The sequence below is a fragment of the Hippocampus zosterae genome, chromosome 2 (genome assembly GCF_025434085.1).
Source record: "Hippocampus zosterae strain Florida chromosome 2, ASM2543408v3, whole genome shotgun sequence".
Classification (NCBI taxonomy): Eukaryota; Metazoa; Chordata; class Actinopteri; order Syngnathiformes; family Syngnathidae; genus Hippocampus; species Hippocampus zosterae.
The window spans coordinates 31,834,444-31,854,305 of record NC_067452.1 but is presented as its reverse complement, the minus strand read 5'-3'; the positions used below and the strand labels follow the sequence as shown (position 1 = coordinate 31,854,305).

The following is a 19,862-nucleotide window of genomic DNA, read 5'->3' as shown; positions in this document are numbered from 1 at the left end:
CTGTGTCAAACAGAAGGCCTGAGGGCCAGATCCGGCCCGCCACATCATTTTATGTGGCCCATGAAAGCAGATCAAACATGTCAACTTCCATGATCTAAAATGTCTACCAAAATTCTCATATGTAATAAATAAGAGAGAGATTCTAAGCATTTTCTTGTTGCCAAACCCCTCACAGTAGTAACTTAAAACAATAGTTGAATCAACAGTTATTCTTCCCTTTTTTGTATGGTTTCAGTCATAACGGCCCTCCAATTGAAACAGTAACGAAAATGTGGCCCGCGACCAAAATGAGTTTGACGCCCCTGTCTTAGGAAGTAAAATATACACGATAAAGACAAATGTTTAAAGGCTGATATACTGCGTGGAAAAACAATGATTCACTTCCACAAATTTCGATGGGGTTGATTTCGTTATCCATACCACAGACAGGAATACTTGGAACATTTTTATTTACTAGCTTGTTAAGATTGCATTTACAGTGATCATTTTAGAAACAAAAGATTCTTTGTACAGTTATTTTCCAGCGAGATAAAATTGCAAATATTGTATATACACAGTAAGAAACATTAGAATAATGTCAAGACACTGCGTCACCGACGACATGCTTTTGTTTATTCAACATGCTGCAGTCATTAGCAAATCGAAACCAACGACGCATACATGGAAGTTGAGCTGACGCAGCGATGAAGGACCTCGCCTTAAGACCGAATTGGATGTGGTTTGGGTCCTGATTTCTTTTGAATAAATAGTCAGTAGAAGAAGCCAGCGGTCTAATGAACGCAGCGTGTCGAGATTGCTGAAATGCATTTCAAACCTTTGTCATAGCCAGAAAAAAACACTGATCAATGAGGTTACACTGACAAAGCGTCCATTCGTTTTTGTTTTTGTTTTTTAAAAAGCACACCTTTGACGTACTACATTTGACGTAAAAAATACCCAATTCAATAAATGACATTGTTTATCTGCTTTAAGACATAAGCTAACAATTGCTCCTTGTCACGGCTACAGCTTGTATGTACAAAGAAATGTTACGAAGATCCCTTTCTTGAGCGCCACCTAACAACTCTTTACAGTACTTTTTTTGTTGTTGTTGCTAACACTGTCACATGCCCTCAATTGAGTCTATTTTAATACCTAGTCTTATGACCACTTAAACATGTTAAAATAAACATCAATATCAGAAGGTAATCCTTCAGGTAGTACATTTTAATGAATATATTAATAATTTACCAACGATTAAATATTGTTGTCCGTTGACTGGACAAAATGTTTCGTGGTTTTCTTTTGTTTTGTTTGTTGCGATTCTGGTAATCCCCCCCCCCCCCCCCCATCTCCCTCCTTTTGTACCTCCTGAATATGAATGAAAGACCTCCTGGACAAAAGCTTATATAAATAGATCATAAGAAACAAGCACTGATGGCAGGTCATTGGTCCTTTAAATACTGTTCAATATGCCAGCTGGAATGCTAGTAGATTCTTTAAAACCTGGTGTGGTATAAGGGATTTTAAAAAAAGCTGCTTTCAGACACAATAAATAACTATCCTTCATATAGTGCGGCAATACAGTACTCACACTAAGCCTACAGTAATTGCACAGGAACCACATGCACTGGGTTGGATCCACCCCTAAAATCCAGACCTTCCATCACTTTGCCATGACTTTCTGTTTCTCCCCCCTCGACAAACACTGAGCCCTGCGGAACATCAGTCTTAATAACAACGCAGACCGTCCTCCGGAGTTGCAGTCTGAGGGAAAAAAAAAGGACAATCTTTGAGTTTTCGGGTGGAAGTTACTGCTAGTTTGGTTAATCCGGTTATTGTGAGGTCTGTGGCGGCAGCGCAAGCGGATATTGGGCTGCTTCCCGATAGGGACTTGGATGATCAACTTCAGGTTGCATTGGTTTCGAAAGGTGAAGCCAGACGTTATTGAGCGTTTATGATTAGATTGGTGTTGGAATCCATGGCAACAAAGGCGCTGTCGGGAAGAGGTTCTGTCCATAAGCGCTGTGCTTTTGATGGAAAAAATGGCGAAACATTTGATTGTTTCATGTCTTCCTTGCCCGCATTTGCGAGTTCTCGCTGAGTTGGATGTTTTGTTTTGTTTTTCCTAGAGTTCTCCATCTGAGGGTGGCAAACATAGCTTGAAGAGTCTGTTTCAAAGACAAAACATAGGATTAGGGAATTGCGCCGAGAGAATAGCCATACATCGAGGAATACATTTTTGTGGTACCTTGGTGCTGACGGCGGCATCTGGTCCATTACCATGAGGTTTTTAGCAGAGAGCTCAACTCTGGACCCCTGGTGGCAGGCAGAGAAAAACATGAGATTTCCTGTATTTTCCGCACTCTAAGGTGCAGCTAAAAGCATTCAATTTTTTCAAAAGAGGTGCGCCCTATAATCCAATGCACCTAATATAAAGAGACTGTACCTCTCTTTCTATTCCCCATTGAGTAGTTCCCCTGTTAGTATTCCTATGCCATCTGGTGATTATTAGCACGGACCAATTGGAACCTAAGAGGGTTCTGCGTGACATGTGCATTTGCCAACACACACTCAAACAGACAGGTGCTTTGTGAACTCTGCGCAACCATTATTTTAAAACGAAGATAATGCCAAAAACTGAGTTAACTACTGACTAAATGAAGGAAGGTGGAGACAAGTAAGACTTTTAAAGATATTTAGCCCCTTGTGAATGTGAGCCCATGAGGTTGGTGTGCGTTTTTGTTGACAGTTGTGACCAGTTCTCATTGTTACAGCTGCAGCGGTTGGGAAAGTTCTATATAAATAAAGCTGTATTAACCCTTAGATGCATATGTGGGTCAAAAATGACCCGATGAGGTGTTTTTCTTGAAATATCTTTGGACTGAAAATTTATTATAATTTCATATTCCAGGTATTCCTCAAAAAACATGTTTTTTATATAATGTCATTCACAATTTTAACTTACATTTTATACATTTTAAGAAATTTCAGTTTTTGTATTGCTACCCAAAGTTTCCATAAATGGGTCAAAAGTGACCCGTGTACATTTTCTATGGAGTCCAATGGGAACCACTGATTCGAATCGACTTTGGCTGTCAGCAATACATTGACTGCGGACTGGGCAGACTATACTATCAGAAATGAACCCCTCAGGAAAATTATTTTACACTGTAAGAGCTGATACGTCTAAGTATTATCTTCATAAAAAATTGTTTGTGTGTTGTTCATGACTATGATTTATCTACAAATTGGCCTTCCGCCTGGAAACAGATCATTTGCTATGTATGGTACCTGTTCCTGGTCAACTGCAGACAGCAATTCATCCCCAGTGATTGTGTCACTGTCGATGAACAGCTTGTGCCATTCAGGGGAAGGTGCAAGTTTCTACAGTACATGCCAAGCAAGCTTGCCAAGTTGGCCTAAAGATCTTCTGGGTTTGTGATGCACGCATCCCCTATGCAATAAATGGTATAGTTTACACGGGGAGACAACCAGGGGAAGACGTTCAGAAGAATCTGGGAGAAAATATTGTCCAGCAGCTGTGTGGTAGATTTAGAAACACCGGTCGCAACATCACCATGGATAACTTTTTCACCAGTGTGCCACTCGCGCAGCATCTCCTGGAGAAGGAGCTCACTATTGTGGGGACTCTATGTCAGAACAAGCCAGACATCCCTACTCTGATGAAGCTTTCCAAGTCCAGGGAGGTTTACAGCACAGAGTTTGGATTCAATGATAGCCTTACCATGGTCAGCTATGACAGAAAGATAGGAAAAGCTGTTGTGCTCCTGAGCACGATGCACCACGACAAAGCAGTGGATGAACATGGCAAAAAGAAAAAAAAAACCAGAAGTGATCAAATTTTACAATGAGACAAATGGAGGTGTAGACACCATTGACCAGATGGTTGGTAACTACCCGTGCAAGCGACAAACACAGAGGTGGCCCATGGTGCAATGGTCCAACATAATTGAGATCGGCACCCTAAATGTCTACACCTTTTTCATGGCTCAGCACCCAGATTTCAAGAGTGGCATCACCAATGCACGACTGCTGTTCCTCAAAGAGCTGTCAAAGGAGCTTGTCACACCCTACATGAGTCGACTGGAAAGCTGCACCCAACTGCAAATCCCGATTATTGAAGCAATGAAAAGGTGCGGGGTGACAAAAGCCACCACTAAGACACAGGAAAGAAATACACAGGGCCAACCAAAGTGAAAAAGGTGTCAGATCTGCCCAAGTAACAAAGATCGCAAAGTCAGCAATAGGTGTGGGAAATGCAATGTACCTGTGTGCAATGATCACTGCCAGAAAGGCAAAACAGGCAATGCATACATACATACAGACAGACAGACACACACACACAAAATGGATGTTCACATTTTTCTATTGCTGTTCTGGGTAATTTTTATTTTTCAAAAATGTTAAAAAATTAAAAATAAAGATATTTCAAACATGAAATCATTCCTGTATGGTCCTAAATATATTACTAAATTTTATACAAGTGATTATTCTTAACCAAAATGACAAAAATGTCATTAAAAAAGCATTAATTTTATTATGGGTCATTTTTCACCCACCTATGGAAGAGTGTAGGGGCCAGTCACTCATGCATCTAAGGGTTAAGATAAGATAAGAAAACCTTTATTTGTCCCACAATGGAGAAATTTGCATTCCGAATTGCATATTGAATTGTATTGTGTGGCACCATCTAGTGGATGCATATCGCAATCGCATCCACGATTGTAGCTTCTATTGCAGTGGTCACCAACATGGTGCCCGCGGGCACCAGGTAGCCCGTGAAGACCACTTGAGTAGCCCGCCAGTGCCTGGACATTGTGATTTGCTAGTAGAAATTATGATTTAAAAATGCAAACATTGGCAGTACTGTGAGACATTTCGAAACACGATCAAAGTCTGACAATTTAAATCATCAAGTATTAAAAATAACACATCCTCATATTATTGAAGGTATTTTGGACAAATATGTTATTTCAGACGTGTATCAATTTGGTAGCCCTTCACACAATCGGTACACATGAAGTTGCTCTCACCCTCAAAAATGTTGGTGACACCTGTTCTATTGTATGCACATTATATATGAACATTAAAAAAAATTGGCCATTCATTGAAGGTGCACCTGAAAATCTGAGGCACCTTATAGTGCAGAAAATACAGTACTGTAGTAACCGCTGCCCCTGAAAAGGTTAAGCGTCACACAAACCCAAGTGTGGAACTGTCTTTACAACCCTGACACATCAACATATTTTCAGGTTTTTAGTGCCCAGGGTAGCAGCTATATTTGTGGAGCACATTTCATATACTAGCTTGGTGATCCCAAACCATCGGGCCATGGAACGGGACAGGAATGCAGGCCATTTTGGACCGGCGGGCCACACGGATGTAAGAAAAAAGAAATGTACAGTACTTCGGTTTATTGACTAAACAAGGTTGAAAAATGTTAGTTTGTGTCTGTGAAGATGCTCATTTCCAGTGATTCCCCCCACCCCCAAATCTAATAATCGATAACCTAATACTTTTAAGGATAATGTAAGATAGAATGCAAATGACATCAACGTTTTTGCGATCAAGGTTTATATTTACGGTCGAAACTACTACTTTTGAAATCCAAGGGTTTACCTGTTTGCGCATGACATCCATGGTCTGCATGATGCATCGCGGCATGAGGCCGTGATTCCTGGCAAGGATCATTGCCTGTTCCAGTGTCACACTTAAGGTACTTCTGCAAAGAACACCGAAAAACATTTATTAGGAAAAATGTGAATTAGGGCCGCGCTCACATGACGTCACCGGGGAGCATGAGGACGGCCTACCTCTGCATGCCGGTGGCACACATGGTGATGTGACAGGCTCCGAGGCGATTGCACAGCTCTGAGGACACGCACAGCACGCTGACACCCGAAGGGTGGCCGTGGGTACCGGGGCGCACGTTGACGTACGACTGCATCAGCCGACAAAGGTCGTCCAACGTGTTGAGGGGGCGGAGGAGCTGTGAGATAGATAGAAGAGAGGGTCAATTTAGGCAAGGCTGCACGATACCCACGACAATAATGTTTGGATAGCGTCAGCAGCTCTTCTTGTTGATTTGTCTCATTTGTAAAAAGGCTAATGTTCATGTCGTAGTTTTTGGTGAGGTACCCTCCTGCATTATACTGAAAGCTGTTTTCTATTTTCTAGTTTCTACAATGTGACAAAATGAACAGAATGGGGCAGATTGGATGACATGTAGAGTGTGTGCGGTGGCCGCTAGCCCTGCCAAAAGATGGTGCTGGGCCATGACAAGCCAAATTTTATTCATGAGAGAACTTAAAACTCCAGTTACGGTGGAACTTCAGTCACGAGACATGATCAAAGAGAGCCAGCCATTTTCAACACTTGGAATTGGTCAGTCAAATACATACAGCACATTTGAAAATAAAGTTTTATTCAATTCAATTCATTTGTGTGTGTGTGTGTATATATATATATATATATATATATAAATAAATCACACACACACGTGGTTTTCGGCCTGATGCCAGCGATAATGTAAAAATGTCACAAAAAGATTTTTTGTTTATCGTTTACATTTGACCAGACGTTTCAATGGATGTGAACAAAAGTAATCAAACACACTTGAATGACACTTAAAAGTCAATCACAACTTCAGAACAAAATGCTACAGGCTAGCACTACGGATTGGAGTATTTTAAGATACTAACGGGAAACTATATCTACGGATTGGAGTATTTTAAGATACTAACGGGAAACTATATGCACTATCATCAGTCTGGGGCTCTAAAATAGAATCAATGCTGAGGTCAACAATAAATGGAGGTGACAGAGGATGCGACGATGTTAGTTGGAGTTAATGGAAGGTTCTTGGCTAGCTAACGGGGTTCCAGTGAGGGAACGGGACACCAGTTCATCTTACTTTGGCAATGCTCGGCCGAAGATCTCTAACTTCACGGCCCAGTATCTGTGCTTGCATTTATACATTCAGTCACAACATTGCACACAGCTGGACTTAAGTTTCAGGAATTACATAAGACTTGATATTGGAAAACAGCAAAAGCAATAAAAAGAAGCACAAAGACAGACGAGTGACAGTGAGGGAATATTTACCTGATCAATCTTCATAGCTGTGGTGTTGGAGTCTGTGGGGAGATTTGATTTCTCCAAATAGAAGGCCCTATCGTGACAGCAAAGGTTCTCGAGTCAGTTTCTCGGTTTTTCGAGTTTAAAATCCCACAAATCGTCTCATGCACATCATTGTAAGTAGAATTCAAATAACTCCGTCCTGCACTAAAATGATCAAACACGATACGGAAGATTTCTATTAATATGGGAAATAATGATCATTTATTACCGTGCATTTGTATTGATGCTATATTCCAGAAACCTCGGAAGTCCAAAATTTTGGACTCATGGATAGAAAAATTGCCTTGGAACCAACTGCAAGTCTCTTTCTAAATGATTCTCGTGTGTATTGTTTATTCGTACTGTACTTGCAGGCTATCACAATTTGCTTAAACTTGTGGTGTGAGGAAATTGCTGCATAGCATGATCACTAGATCTGCTTTTTTTGTTTGTTTTAAATACGGTACACCCATCCATTTTCTCGAGCGTTTATCCTCATTGGGGTTGCGAGCTGCAGCCTCTTCCAGCTGACTTTGAGAAGTGGGCTACATACTGGATTGGATGCCAGCCAATCACAGAGCACAAAAACAATGAAGCCATCACACCAAGAGGCAACTTTGAGACTTCAATTAACTCTAAGAAGCATGTTTTGGAAAAGTGGGAAAAAGCTGGAGAAAACCCATAAAAAGCACAGGGACAAAATGTGAACTCGACAGAAGGAGGCTGAAGCCCGGATTCAAACACTGTGGGGCAGATTTGCTAGCCACTAATCCAACGCGTGGTGTACAGCCCTCCAATATAGATGAAGGCCTCCACAAAATACAGATTTGTCCCGACTGGTGACATTCAAATAGTCTATCCACAAAGAAATTAAACACAAGCTGATCATGTCTGTCAACCATGTGTTTTGTCGTGGAATGCTTTGATGCTCCAGCTTTGGAATTCGCAGCAGTACCCAATGCAACATTTCCGAATCGTATAAGACGCTTCACAATTTTAGCGGAAGCCCGCGAGCGATACCACAAAAGTTGTTTGAGGAATGCGTCTTAAATGACTACCTGAGTCTGCGGTAGTAGGCCTTGACCTTCTCTAAGGAGACAGCATTTGTGCGCTGTTGGAACTCCTCCATGGCGACGTAGTCCTGCTGGGACAGCCCCTCTGGGCGCTCCAGTGCTGGAAAACATGGCGGGGAAGAGTCAGATTTGCATAGTTCATCTTTGTAGCATGTGACCTGTGACAGATTGGGATTTCAGTTCCCTTCCATAAACAAATACAAAAACCTTTGACGATCCGTACAAGCAACACAAATCTCATTGTTTTGACTTCATATGATGTAGCCTTTATAGCTTTGCTTTTATCTTGAGTTTTTATGCTACAATCTAATTGTGTTTTCTTTATGCATTCCATGTATTTTTTTCCCCATTTTTTGCTCAAAAGGATTTTCCCGCCATTTTGAAAATCCTTTCAAGCCACTTTATATTTTACCTTAAAAGGGAAGTCAAGTCAAAAATATTCTTGATAATAATTTTTTTCAATGCGCCCACGCTAGTCTTGACACAGCATTCTGATTAATGAATTAAAATGAATGAAGCATAAAAATCTACCCGTTTTTGTCCATCTCAGAGGGTGCTCATTTTGCCTTGTACTGCCACTAAGCTGTTGACGGAAAATGACATCACAGTGGCCTTAAAGCCAATATCCCACTGAGCGGCGACGGTGTTTGCGAAGGGAGGGAAGGGTTTTTTTTAGTTTTTTTTTAGGGTTTGTTCAAATATGCAAACGCTCACAAAGATGTTCGCAAACAGTTTTTCTTCCTGCCAAGAAAATTTGAATTGTGAATTATGTTCAAAAGCACCACACCAACCAAGAGATGATATGTGCACTTAATTTGGCAGCTAATAACTAAACTGATTACACAGAAAACTACAATAGACTGTATTACATGATGGGACATTTTTGGGAGTGAAATGTTATACAGAGTGATCAGTTTCTAATAACATCATTTTAATAACGGGGGGCCCGTTGGTCCAGTGGTTAGTGCATTGACTTCACAGTGCAGAGGTCGTGTGTTCGATCCTGGCTCAGGCCTTCCCGTGTGGAGTTTGCATGTTCTCCCTGGGCCTGTGTGGGTTTTCTCCGGGTACTCCGATTCCCTCCAATGGCAGGCTGATGGAATATCTAAATTGTCCCTAGGTGTGAGTGTGAATGCGGATGGTTGTTCATCTCTGTGTGCCCTGCGAGTGGCTGGCGACCGGTTCAGGGTGTCCCCCGCTTACTGCCCCAAGACAGCTGGGATAGGCTCCCTTGTGAGGATAAGTGGATCGGCAACCATTTGCGACCTTGAACGAACCCTGACGAAAAAGCAACATTCGCTACCTTCGCCACTCAGTGAGATACGGACTTCTAGGCTCACCTTGTGAACGTCACATGACAGTTGTTACCTGAGCCCTTAGGCACTGTGAGACAATTTTCAGTCCACAGCAAGTGGCAGCCCCCGTATATGGATTAAAAACGGGTCGGGGGGGGGGGGGGGGGGGGTTCTACTGAAATCATACCCCAACAAAGACAACGCTAATCCATAATCAGATCATAAATCGGTCTCTTCCCCATCTGTAGAAAACAGTGCCTTCCACTAGGGGGCGATGTACATCATCCTATTCTCTCACAGCTGAGCCTTAATGCTGCCAGCAGCTGCGCTCAAACATATGAACAACATATGAGCTCTTTCATTGGATGAGTGTTCTAAATAGTTATTGTCTGTGGAAAATTGATGACATTATGGCACTGGCGCAATGATGCATGAGGTGAAGTATTCACATTGGGCTGAGACTGGCCGAGAACAGAGCACTTTTGAAGTGAAGGGGGGAACGTGAAAGGTGTATAAGCAAATGGCTTCAAACACATTTGATAAAAGCGCTTAAATGTGTCATGAAAGCACCTGGCAACCCCTTTGATCCATGAAATCAGAGTTGAAAATGTTACCGCTTGAGTTTTAAGTGACATTTCCCGAACACCACTGTGAAATATGTAGTAAATGGAGCAATCAGAACAGCATGCTTTTGAATGAGTCTTTCTGGTTAGGAGCCCCACAGTTTAGAGATACATCGTTCGATTCAGGCTCCGCACTTCCTATGTGGAGTTTACATCTTCTCCCTATGCCTGAGTGGGTCTTTTCCAGGTACTCTAGTTTCCTCCCATATTTCAAAAACATGCATGGCAGGTTAATGCAACACACCAAATTGTCCCTCGGTGTGATTGTGAGTGTGAGTGTGAATGGTTGTTCGTCTATGTGTGCCCTGCGATTGGCTGGCAACTAGTTCAGCGTGTGTTCAAAGACAGCTGGGATAGGCTCCAGCATCCCCATGACCCTCGAGAGGAGTAAGCGATTTCAGATCATAGATGGATGTCTGTTTAGGTGTAATTTAAAGTCTCAGTGTGAACAGTCGTGTATATTTGGGCAACTGATAACAAAACGGAGTACACAGAACTACTTTGTATATGCGTATCGGACATTGTTTGCGTAAGATGTTAGTTAAAACAGCGCAATCAGTTTCCACTCACTGACTTATCTCCTGCATACCTCTGGTGAAGAGAATGGTATGAAGTTTGAGGTGGCCTCCGTTTTGCAGCCGGCTGGGTAGCTCACTGAAGTGCCAGCTGTCAAGGTAGAGCATCACCTTCAAGGCCTGTCGGCTACCCTCCACCTGGTAGCACACTGGTGAGTCTGCAACACACAGGCAGAGACAAAGAGCCATTATCGAGACATCCGTGAAACACAATGAATACACGTGGGAGACAGCATTTACACGTTTGTAAATAGCATTCTATAACTGGACGTGGAGATAAACACCCGCAAGTATCAGTCTTTGTCCAAAACATGTTAAATTTGTTGAACTTGAAGGGCCTGTGTGACACTTCCAGGGTCATAAAGCACCAGAAAACATCATTCCTCAGGATCATTGGGACTCGACAACCCCTCCACTACGATAAGGTGACGGCTCATGAAGGGGCCATTCATTTTCAATGCTACTTTACCCAGGTTCCGGGCCACAGAGCGCTGGAGCCTAACCCATCTGACTTTGGGCAAAAGGCAGACCACAAAACTGCTATTGACTTGATTTACTACATTATAAAGTGTAAGTGTGTCTATGGAATAAAAATCGGGATTGCTTTAAAAAAAAAAACAACAACAGAAAATTGCTCAGTGCTGTTGGAGACAAAGAAACATTGAAAAGAATAATTTAGTCCGCCCCTTGTCCACAAATAATCCATGCTTCTCCTGATTTTATTACAGTGGCACAGCACATCTTCCAGAATCTGTAAAAGCGGTAATGGGATTTTTACAATGGTGACACACCACTCAGAAAAATGAAACGATCACATTTACAGAGTCTTTCTGGGGTCAGCATGTTTCCTTAAAAAGCCTACCAACTGTCAGCCTATGAAATTGGCTGAGATGTGTACGGCAGAGACTATGAGGTGATTGCATACTTCACATCGCTACCATTACAGTAGTCCTGGGCAGGTTGATCAATAATGTCTAATAGGCTTTGCCGCTATAAACTGTTCGATAGCATTGTTGCGGGTCTGGGTTGTGAATACCGGTACAAAGCAATTAAAAAAAAAAAAAAGGTCAGAAAGATAGATATGGCAAGATGTAGAGTGTGCCCATTTTTGTGTGAGAAGGTTATTGGTTAAAAACGAAAAAAAAACAAACTTAGTTTTATAGATGCTCTATTTGGGCTATAACTGGATGTCATTTATTTTTAAGATGGCCAGAACAACAACAACTGTAGTTTCCTTTTTTTTAATTATTCTTATGCTGTTTTGCTCTTAGTCTTAGTTCTAACGCGTTTGACGCAATGGAACAAATTGCTATTCTGACTAGTCATTCTCCTTTGAACAAAGTATTACGGTCAAGTCTAAGTGAGCATATGCACACATTATGCAATTTTATCCCAAATTCAGTTTAACCGTACAGCTGCTCATCACCAGCCGTCTGGATTGACTGGGCTGGACCGACTGAAGACGTCTTTGTGATCTTACTTGCAACTAGACATTCATCCTCCAGTTGCCTGAAGAACACTGTGACTTTGTCCAAGTCTGACAGAGCCGCCTTGATGTCTTCGAGCATGGTCCGTTCTTCTTTCTGATGGAGGAGAGAGGGGGCAGGATGAGAAAAGGCACCGGGAGGACAGTTTTGATGCACTATAAGCACAAATCTATTCCAACAAATATATTCAAATCAATTCCTGCCAGTTACAAATTCTCGGATCGTCGTCTTTTTTTTTTTTTTTTTTTGCAGAGGGGGATCACTTTAATTATAAAAAAAATGTAAATGAATTACTGCGTGTTTCCGCGGGAGCTTTGTGTTTGTTTCTCCCATATACACTATTTCAGTGATTCTATGCGCAACATGTCATCAATAGGCTATGGCTGTGATTTTACAGTTTGAACTCCATGTTTTGCTGACTCTTATTACTTGGATTCCAATTTGTAGATTTTACTATACAGTAGACCACCAAGTGCTCGAAGACAGCTGGGATATGCACCAGCACGCCCGCGACCCTCGTGAGGAAAAAGCTGATTAGAAAATGGATGGATGGATAGACCGACACTTCGAAGCATTGGAATAGAAAATGTGAGCTGATCTGCAACACTTGTCCTCACCACATGGGGCGCTAACGTGGACTGCAAGTGCACCAGCACGCCAATGGCAGATATTTGCTCCAGCCATTTGCGGCTAGTTTCCTTGCTATCTTCCTGGTACTCGCCGGCGTTGTTGAAGCGGCATCGTAATGCGGCAAGCAGCTGCTCGGCCAGTGTGCACACAGCAGCTGTGGCGGCCTGGCAAAAAATGACATCGCGCCGAAGCTGCAGAGCTGTGTCTGGTGAAAGAAAGATGGAAATCCTCATTTGAAAAAAGTGAATGAGGTGGGTAAGAACAAGAAGTACATTATATTTTTATAGTACTTCGCACCCAAGAGAAGTCACAGAACCCTTCACATGGTTAAAATGCACGCTCCAAAGTCATTTACATTTTTCAGTTGACAAAAGTTCTTAGAAGGAAAAAAAAATCTACGGTATCTGATCAAATCCCAGTAAAAAAATAGAATAAGTCTGAAAGCAATGCCTGCCTGTAAAAAAAAAAGTACTTAAGTGGCAGCTAATAGAAAATTGCATTTCACAATTAAGAAGCAATGGACTGCAAATCATGATCATCTTTAATATTTAATGTGAAAGCCAGTCAGTAAAAGACCGTCAGAATACTGCAGTGACCTAATAGGGCATAAAATGATGGCAGATCCACCAAGTATGGAGGAGCCAAGTCTTTCTTTCTGCTGGACTGCTTGCTCCAGAACTTAGACAGCAACCCATAAACCCATGAGAAGCAGGGAATTGGCTACAACCCTACACTGACCCGCGACAATATTGGATCCAGCTGGGAGAGACAAAATATAAACTCTTGCATTGTTGTTGTCATCTTAGTTTTATTGTCCGTCGCATTAAAAACAATGACGTTTTACACTAACCTGTGCATTTAAGCAGGGCCAGGAGAAGCTGGCTCTTTCCATCTGAAAAAAAAAAAGATGAAAAACAGGATGTCGTGATAATTGTGTTTCCACGATAAATCTATACATATTGCAAATATGATTGCACTGAATACAGTCATGCTGGCGTATGATGCACAGGTCAAGTCAAGTCAAGTCAACAGTATTTATAGAGCACTTTCGAACAGCCATCGCTGCATACAAAGTGCTGTACATGGAGCGATTTAACATACACAATAAACAGTAAGACGAATCGGTAATAAAGGCGGTGGATAGGACCAAGCAGTAAAATCAAGGACAAATCATGCTGAGTCGAACGCCAAAGAATACATATTGGTGTACTTATTTACAAACCTTCCACAAATCTCTGCAGGCTCTCCACCAGAGTTTTAATCGAGTTGGGAAGGTTCCAAGGGTCCTCCTGGATGTTCTTGTGGATGACATAACGACAACGAACTGTCCAGTCTTCCGTCTGGCGAAACTCTGTTGAGATAAAAATAGCAAAATAAGTGAGTGTTGCCTGTGGCTGGCGACACTATTAAAACATACAAAAACATACAAATATGAACCTGGTTGGCTGTGATCGGAATAGAAGTACTTGGTCTCCTCACAGGCCTTGGTCATGACACTTCCTTTGAGGAGACAGTTGATGGAGTCAACCTGTGTGCAACACACACACACACACACACACACACACACACACACACACACGCACAAAAATGAACTTACGCATGAATGAAAACAAATCTACCGCATTCACCCCAAACCGGAGGGCTTTTTTGTTGGGTAATATTGCCGTGCAACTTTATTAACCGCCACAACTTTCCACATACAAAAAAAGTAATTAACAAACAGGGCAGGAATTGCTTCACTTCCATGTGAAAACAAACAAACCAAAAACCCACAACTCCAAGTACTTATTCTTTTTGCAACTAATCTTGTGTGTGTATATGTATGCATGTAACTATCTCTCTCTCCACCGCTCTCTCTCTCTCTCTCTCTCATACAGAGTGTTTCCCCATTTTTCATGGGTGATACCATCCAAGATATTTTCTACGAAACAGAGGAGGCTTTTTATTTTTATTTATTTTTTTTGAGGTGTGCGGGGCGGAGCGCATTCCACTGCTATACCTCTATTAAGAACCACAACACACACACACACACCCACACACACCAAGTCCCCACCCTTCAAAATACTTGTTACACTTAAATATCCTTTTTAAAAAGCAAAACGGATAAACAGAGCTGCCGATTATAGCCAATGAGCGGTCTCATTTTCATGTTTTGTGGAAAACAAATGCAATGTTGGAGAGTATTGCAAGTTTTACATTTTATTTGTATTCAGTGTTCCAAATCCCCCCCCCCCCCCCCACCCCCAACCACCACCCACCCCTCGAAAGGCCCTGTGTACCACCAGTGGTACTCATATCCAACATTGAGAAGCACTTGAGTACTTGACAGAACTTTGGTGCGACCACTGTTGAACACATACATACAGTACATTTCTTCAAAAGTGAACACACCTGGTTGAAAAGGTGCTCGAGACAGCCGTGCAACTTGTCCTGTTTGTCCGAGGGGATCCTCATGTCACAAGGCAACTCATCCCCTGGCAAGCAGAACACATACAGTGTAAAATGATGTGGATATTTAATTCAGCGGTGCAAAAGTGTATTTGTTTCAGGTTTGTTTATTATTTTTTTGAAAATGCTCCTATTAAAGGGCGGGGAGGTTGGGGGGGGGGCTTACTCTACTCTAAGAAAGGATACATTTCACTAAACGGATCGTATTTCTTGAAGATGACTGTGGTCACACCTCCACTGTCACTTCTTGGCGCCTTGGTCCATACGTACGCTATATTTAGTTAGTCCCGGGTAGTCCATCAATATTACATACGAGGGAAGTGGAAGATCCGGAAAAGATCAGCGGCCACCATTGCAACCACAAATATACACTATACTGTGCTCCAAACTTGATACAAATTGGTGTACCGCTCACAAATTATAGAGCTGTTTTTAGGATCGATTCTTAAATATTGTAGCTTTAAGGTGTGATGCCAGATGTCATGATCGTACACTTTTGATAAATAAATAAAAATGATAAGTCATATTTTTATTAAGGTTGGCGTAAAAAAAAAAAGAACTGCACCTAAGGGCATGAATATTTGTGCACATAAGTTGTTTCAATGTTAGTTGTGAGATGCACTGACACATTTTTTTTCCCCTCGCGTTGGCTCTGGCATTGAATCAGGACGTTAGTCTCCAATGTGGCGAGAAGCCAGGCAGAAAAATAAAAGAAAGGACTGAAAGTGTGTAAGAGCAGATAAAAAAGAGAATGAGAGCGTGGCATTTTGGATGAATACCTAACAACAAAATAAAGGGTTGCCCTACATTTTTCTCTTCGGGTTTTTGTTACCTGATCCCATTTCGTCACTTCCCAGGTAAGAGCTGTTACTCCTCACACTCGTGTAGGACAGGACAGAGTCTCGGTTGCTGTTGCATTCACTAACATAAAAGCACATAAAAAAAACCAAACAAACACAAACACAGTTAAAATGCGCCATTCCTCTCTGCAACCACTGAGGACGTTTGCCAAGCTTTATCTTGTAATTATGCTGTCAAATACGTTTCTGATAGCGTCGAAAGCTAAACAAGACGATAATAAATGTCCAGAACTGTTATTTTTATTTTAAGGTTGGTATTTATACCGTAGGTATTTATGATCAACGAGATTTGCAGGAGCACCATGACGATTTATGTGGCTTTAATTACACAGCCATTTTAATTCTGCGTCCTTGAGTGGCTCAGACGTGTTGCAAATGATTCACAGAGAGCAAAGTGATGGATGGCCAAGCAGGAAGTGAACCACACGACAAGAACCGTCTTTCTCTTCCTCCCGGATGGCACGGGAGGGGGGGCAATGGCTAGTTATCACCTGCTTGACTACTTTGCGTTTCTGTGCGTGCGTGCGTGCGTGTCAGCTTGGTGGGGGTGCGCAGGATGGCAGCAATTAAGCGGACTGTGTTCACACAGCAATCTGTCACCGGTTTGGCTCAGGTTCACCATTCACTTTTTATTCACCGGTGCACTCATACAAGCAAGCAACAATGCACCCGCTCTAATAAATGTGTTTGTTTAGGCTGCAGTAAATATAGCATCAAGTATTTCACAATTCACATTCCCACGTCCAACTTAGATTTAAAAACGATGTATAGATTCATTGTTAATAGTGTATGCCACGGGTACAGGGCCAGGAAATGCAGATTGCATCAAACCAGACATATAAGTATCAAATAGAATAAATATGTAAACCGGTACACAAAAGCTTGGGTAATGGAATGAAATATCCACAAGGTGATGGAATACTATACGAATATAAATAATTACAGTGTAATCAGATGTTTAAATAGAGTTGCATGTCATAATGAAAGCCAATACTATAGTGGAACAGCTGTAATTTAGTCATTACAGTAACAGGCAGCAGACAACACAGTCAAAACAATCTCCGGTCAATGACTTAATGCACTGTAACATGCATGCCAGCCCACGAGGCGATGATGTCACCATATAATTTCCGTTTACTCAAAGCCCGGATCATTTTAGAGCCATAGAAAAAAAGATCGGAAATCAACAGAAACAAAACCCAAACAAACCATAATTGAACAACAAGAAACCCGGAGGGATCAACAACATCCCTAAAACTCACTACTAGTCATCTCAGGATTTACGTAAGAGATTTATAACCAATCGCACAGCAGTTTGCAACAGAAGCTACTTAATCGTGATATTTGCACACACTTCCTGCAGTCACATTTAATACCACCCAGACCGATGATGAATAAATATATTCCCCTCCCTGTGCACCCTCCTACCTTAAAGTTATTGTCAAACTAACAAACAAAGCCTGGCCTACATTCCCCATCACATCTTATTGCAATGAGGTAGTTCCAACATGTTGTGGCGGCGCCTTAATGAGAGACTGGGCCAGAAGGCCACACCCCAAACGCTTGGCTCGATTATAGACCAACCCACCGCATCAACAACCAATAACTACAACTTTGTGGGTGGTGGAGGGCGGGCCTCAGTGGGGCAACACACACACACACACACACACACGCACACACAATCTCAAGTGAGCTCACAACAAGCAAATTACATAACCAGATCAGACCAAAACATTTTGAAGTCATTTTTGGCCATTGGATTTTAAATTACGATGCCAACATCTGGAATGAATTGTCAGGCTCCAAAAGGATGGGGGGGGGGGGGGGGGGGGGGAGATGAGCTGCATTATGGGTTTGTGAAGTCAGTAAACGAACTGAAACACTTGCTCATGTTTAATCCAGGTGTGAGACAAGAGTTTCCTGTGTCTCCAAGAACTTGAGAATCCGATGTTGGGAAAATATTGCGCAATGAGTCGAGATAGCTCAGGTATCAGTATACAGTATTTCAAAGCTATCATGAAAGCTCAAGAAATGCTTCAGTCACCTGTAGGAGTCTCTGTAGCTCATTGTGTCATGACCTGAGTCCTCCTGGTCTTCCTCGTTCACCTTGAAGCAAACCCGTTTGATGCCACCTTGCTCCACTTTGTCCTGGTCGCAGTTGTCCTCAGAGGCACCCAAAGAAGGGGGCTGGGCTGTATCATAGACGGGAGCCTCTCCTCCAACTGTCTGGATCTGTGTAGGCTCGGTGATGGATGACAGGAGACTGCAGAAACACAAGAAAAAATATTCAGATTAAAAAATAAAATCTGACAGTCATTTTACGACAGCAAAGTACACTGCATGATGCTGACAAAGACTCCCTCCCTCCCTCACAATCAAAGATTTCACTCACTGCTGCATGTTACACCCCTTCCTCCGTACTGACTCAAAATGAGCGTGTTTCGCTCTCTCCTATTTATGCACTGACCTGGTTCATAAATATTTTGGGCCTTAGGAATGTTCTTTTCTTAAATTGTCAGCCTTAAACAAGCAAAGAGCACAAAAAAATGTGGGCTTGACAACTGACCGACTCTTTCCACAGAGTTTTCTAAATATCATTGTGGAGGCGAGACACGCATCATCGTCTATCCCAATGTTATGATAAGATAAGTCAAGACTTCCTGTTGAATGAAAGACGAAAAGGGAACAATCAACCGATCCCACTTACACGTCGATCTGAGCCACATATTGCTTCATTTCCCGAACAGCAACGTCCAGGCGGCTGTACAAGTGAAGGTAGGCGTCCTGCGTCTCCGTGTCTTCCTGCTTGAGCAAAAAGCTCAAGCCGCCTTCGCCGTGACCCCGGCTGTCCATCAAACCTTCGCCCCCATTCACAGAGTCCTCTCCGTCCTCCCCATCCGGGCCCGAAGAGTTCCACGAAGGCGCTCCCATGCTTGTGACGCAATGCTGGGTGTGTGACATCGGGTTCAGTTGAGCTGGGTGTGGAAAGAGTAGAATAGATGAATGCAGGGTATAAGAAGGGCTGAGGAAAAAAGATAAATCGATGAAGAATGGAATCAAATATCGCAGAGTAAAGTAGAGAAGAGTAGAAAACACTTGTGGGCTGCGGCGGGTGAATAAAACAGACTCGACTGTCTGTCGTTGATATCCACAACAGATGTTTTAAATGTATGAAGTTAACACGTTTGTCTGCTTTCCATTTAAAAGGGAGAGCTTGTTGACATGCACTCCGGCGGCTGAAAAACAAGAGTTCAGTTAAATAAATAAGTTGAAAGTCAAAATAAAGCGACAGTAACCTGAGAAATCCCGCTCGGAATCCAAACTGAGTATTATTAGTAACTTTGACATAAAGCAGTGCCTCGTACTCTATTTTTAAAACCTGCATTTTTAGATGAATGGGAACATCTGCTCCGTGCAACTGCGAGGCAGATGTCCGACGGCGCACAAGTAAGTCCCGAGGAACAATGCAAGAGATGTTGTCGAGACAGCTGCGTTGCATTTACATCTTTCATGAAAGTGGATGGAATTATTTGACTGTTTAGTAAATCAAAAAGGAAATCTACTATTCACAAAAAGAAAAAAAAGAATTGTTTTATAAAATTATTGCGTGAAGACTTTTTTTTCCCCTGATGTACACACAATGTCAATTTTTCTCTGCCCTTTGACCTCTGCGCCATCAAATTTTTACTTAGGTAAAAAAAACACCAGTCACTTGTCAATAGCAAGAACGTGGCAGAGGGCTTAATGGG

The 19,862-nt window shown here is 42.1% G+C and overlaps 1 protein-coding gene across 2 annotated transcripts in view; it reads right to left on the bottom strand.

The window, feature by feature from the left end:
• Positions 1-432: 432 nt before the first annotated feature.
• Positions 433-19,862, bottom strand: part of prex1 (phosphatidylinositol-3,4,5-trisphosphate-dependent Rac exchange factor 1) — an 86,045-nt gene continuing 66,615 nt past the window's right edge. Inside the window, exons 26-42 of one of the 2 annotated variants that reach the window (XM_052059687.1) lie at positions 18,821-19,088; positions 18,158-18,376; positions 16,086-16,174; positions 15,197-15,279; positions 14,243-14,333; positions 14,028-14,156; positions 13,656-13,697; positions 12,793-13,010; positions 12,169-12,271; positions 10,703-10,846; positions 8,181-8,295; positions 7,108-7,174; positions 6,917-6,961; positions 5,817-5,992; positions 5,623-5,725; positions 2,231-2,298; positions 433-2,150 (exon numbers count right to left, since the gene is read on the bottom strand). In XM_052059687.1, the coding sequence (XP_051915647.1) occupies positions 2,108-2,150; positions 2,231-2,298; positions 5,623-5,725; positions 5,817-5,992; positions 6,917-6,961; positions 7,108-7,174; positions 8,181-8,295; positions 10,703-10,846; positions 12,169-12,271; positions 12,793-13,010; positions 13,656-13,697; positions 14,028-14,156; positions 14,243-14,333; positions 15,197-15,279; positions 16,086-16,174; positions 18,158-18,376; positions 18,821-19,088 (2,003 nt within the window). In that variant the 3' untranslated portion in view covers positions 433-2,107. The remainder of the gene's footprint in view (positions 2,151-2,230; positions 2,299-5,622; positions 5,726-5,816; positions 5,993-6,916; positions 6,962-7,107; positions 7,175-8,180; positions 8,296-10,702; positions 10,847-12,168; positions 12,272-12,792; positions 13,011-13,655; positions 13,698-14,027; positions 14,157-14,242; positions 14,334-15,196; positions 15,280-16,085; positions 16,175-18,157; positions 18,377-18,820; positions 19,089-19,862) is intronic. The other variant, XM_052059688.1, reaches the window with a different exon arrangement.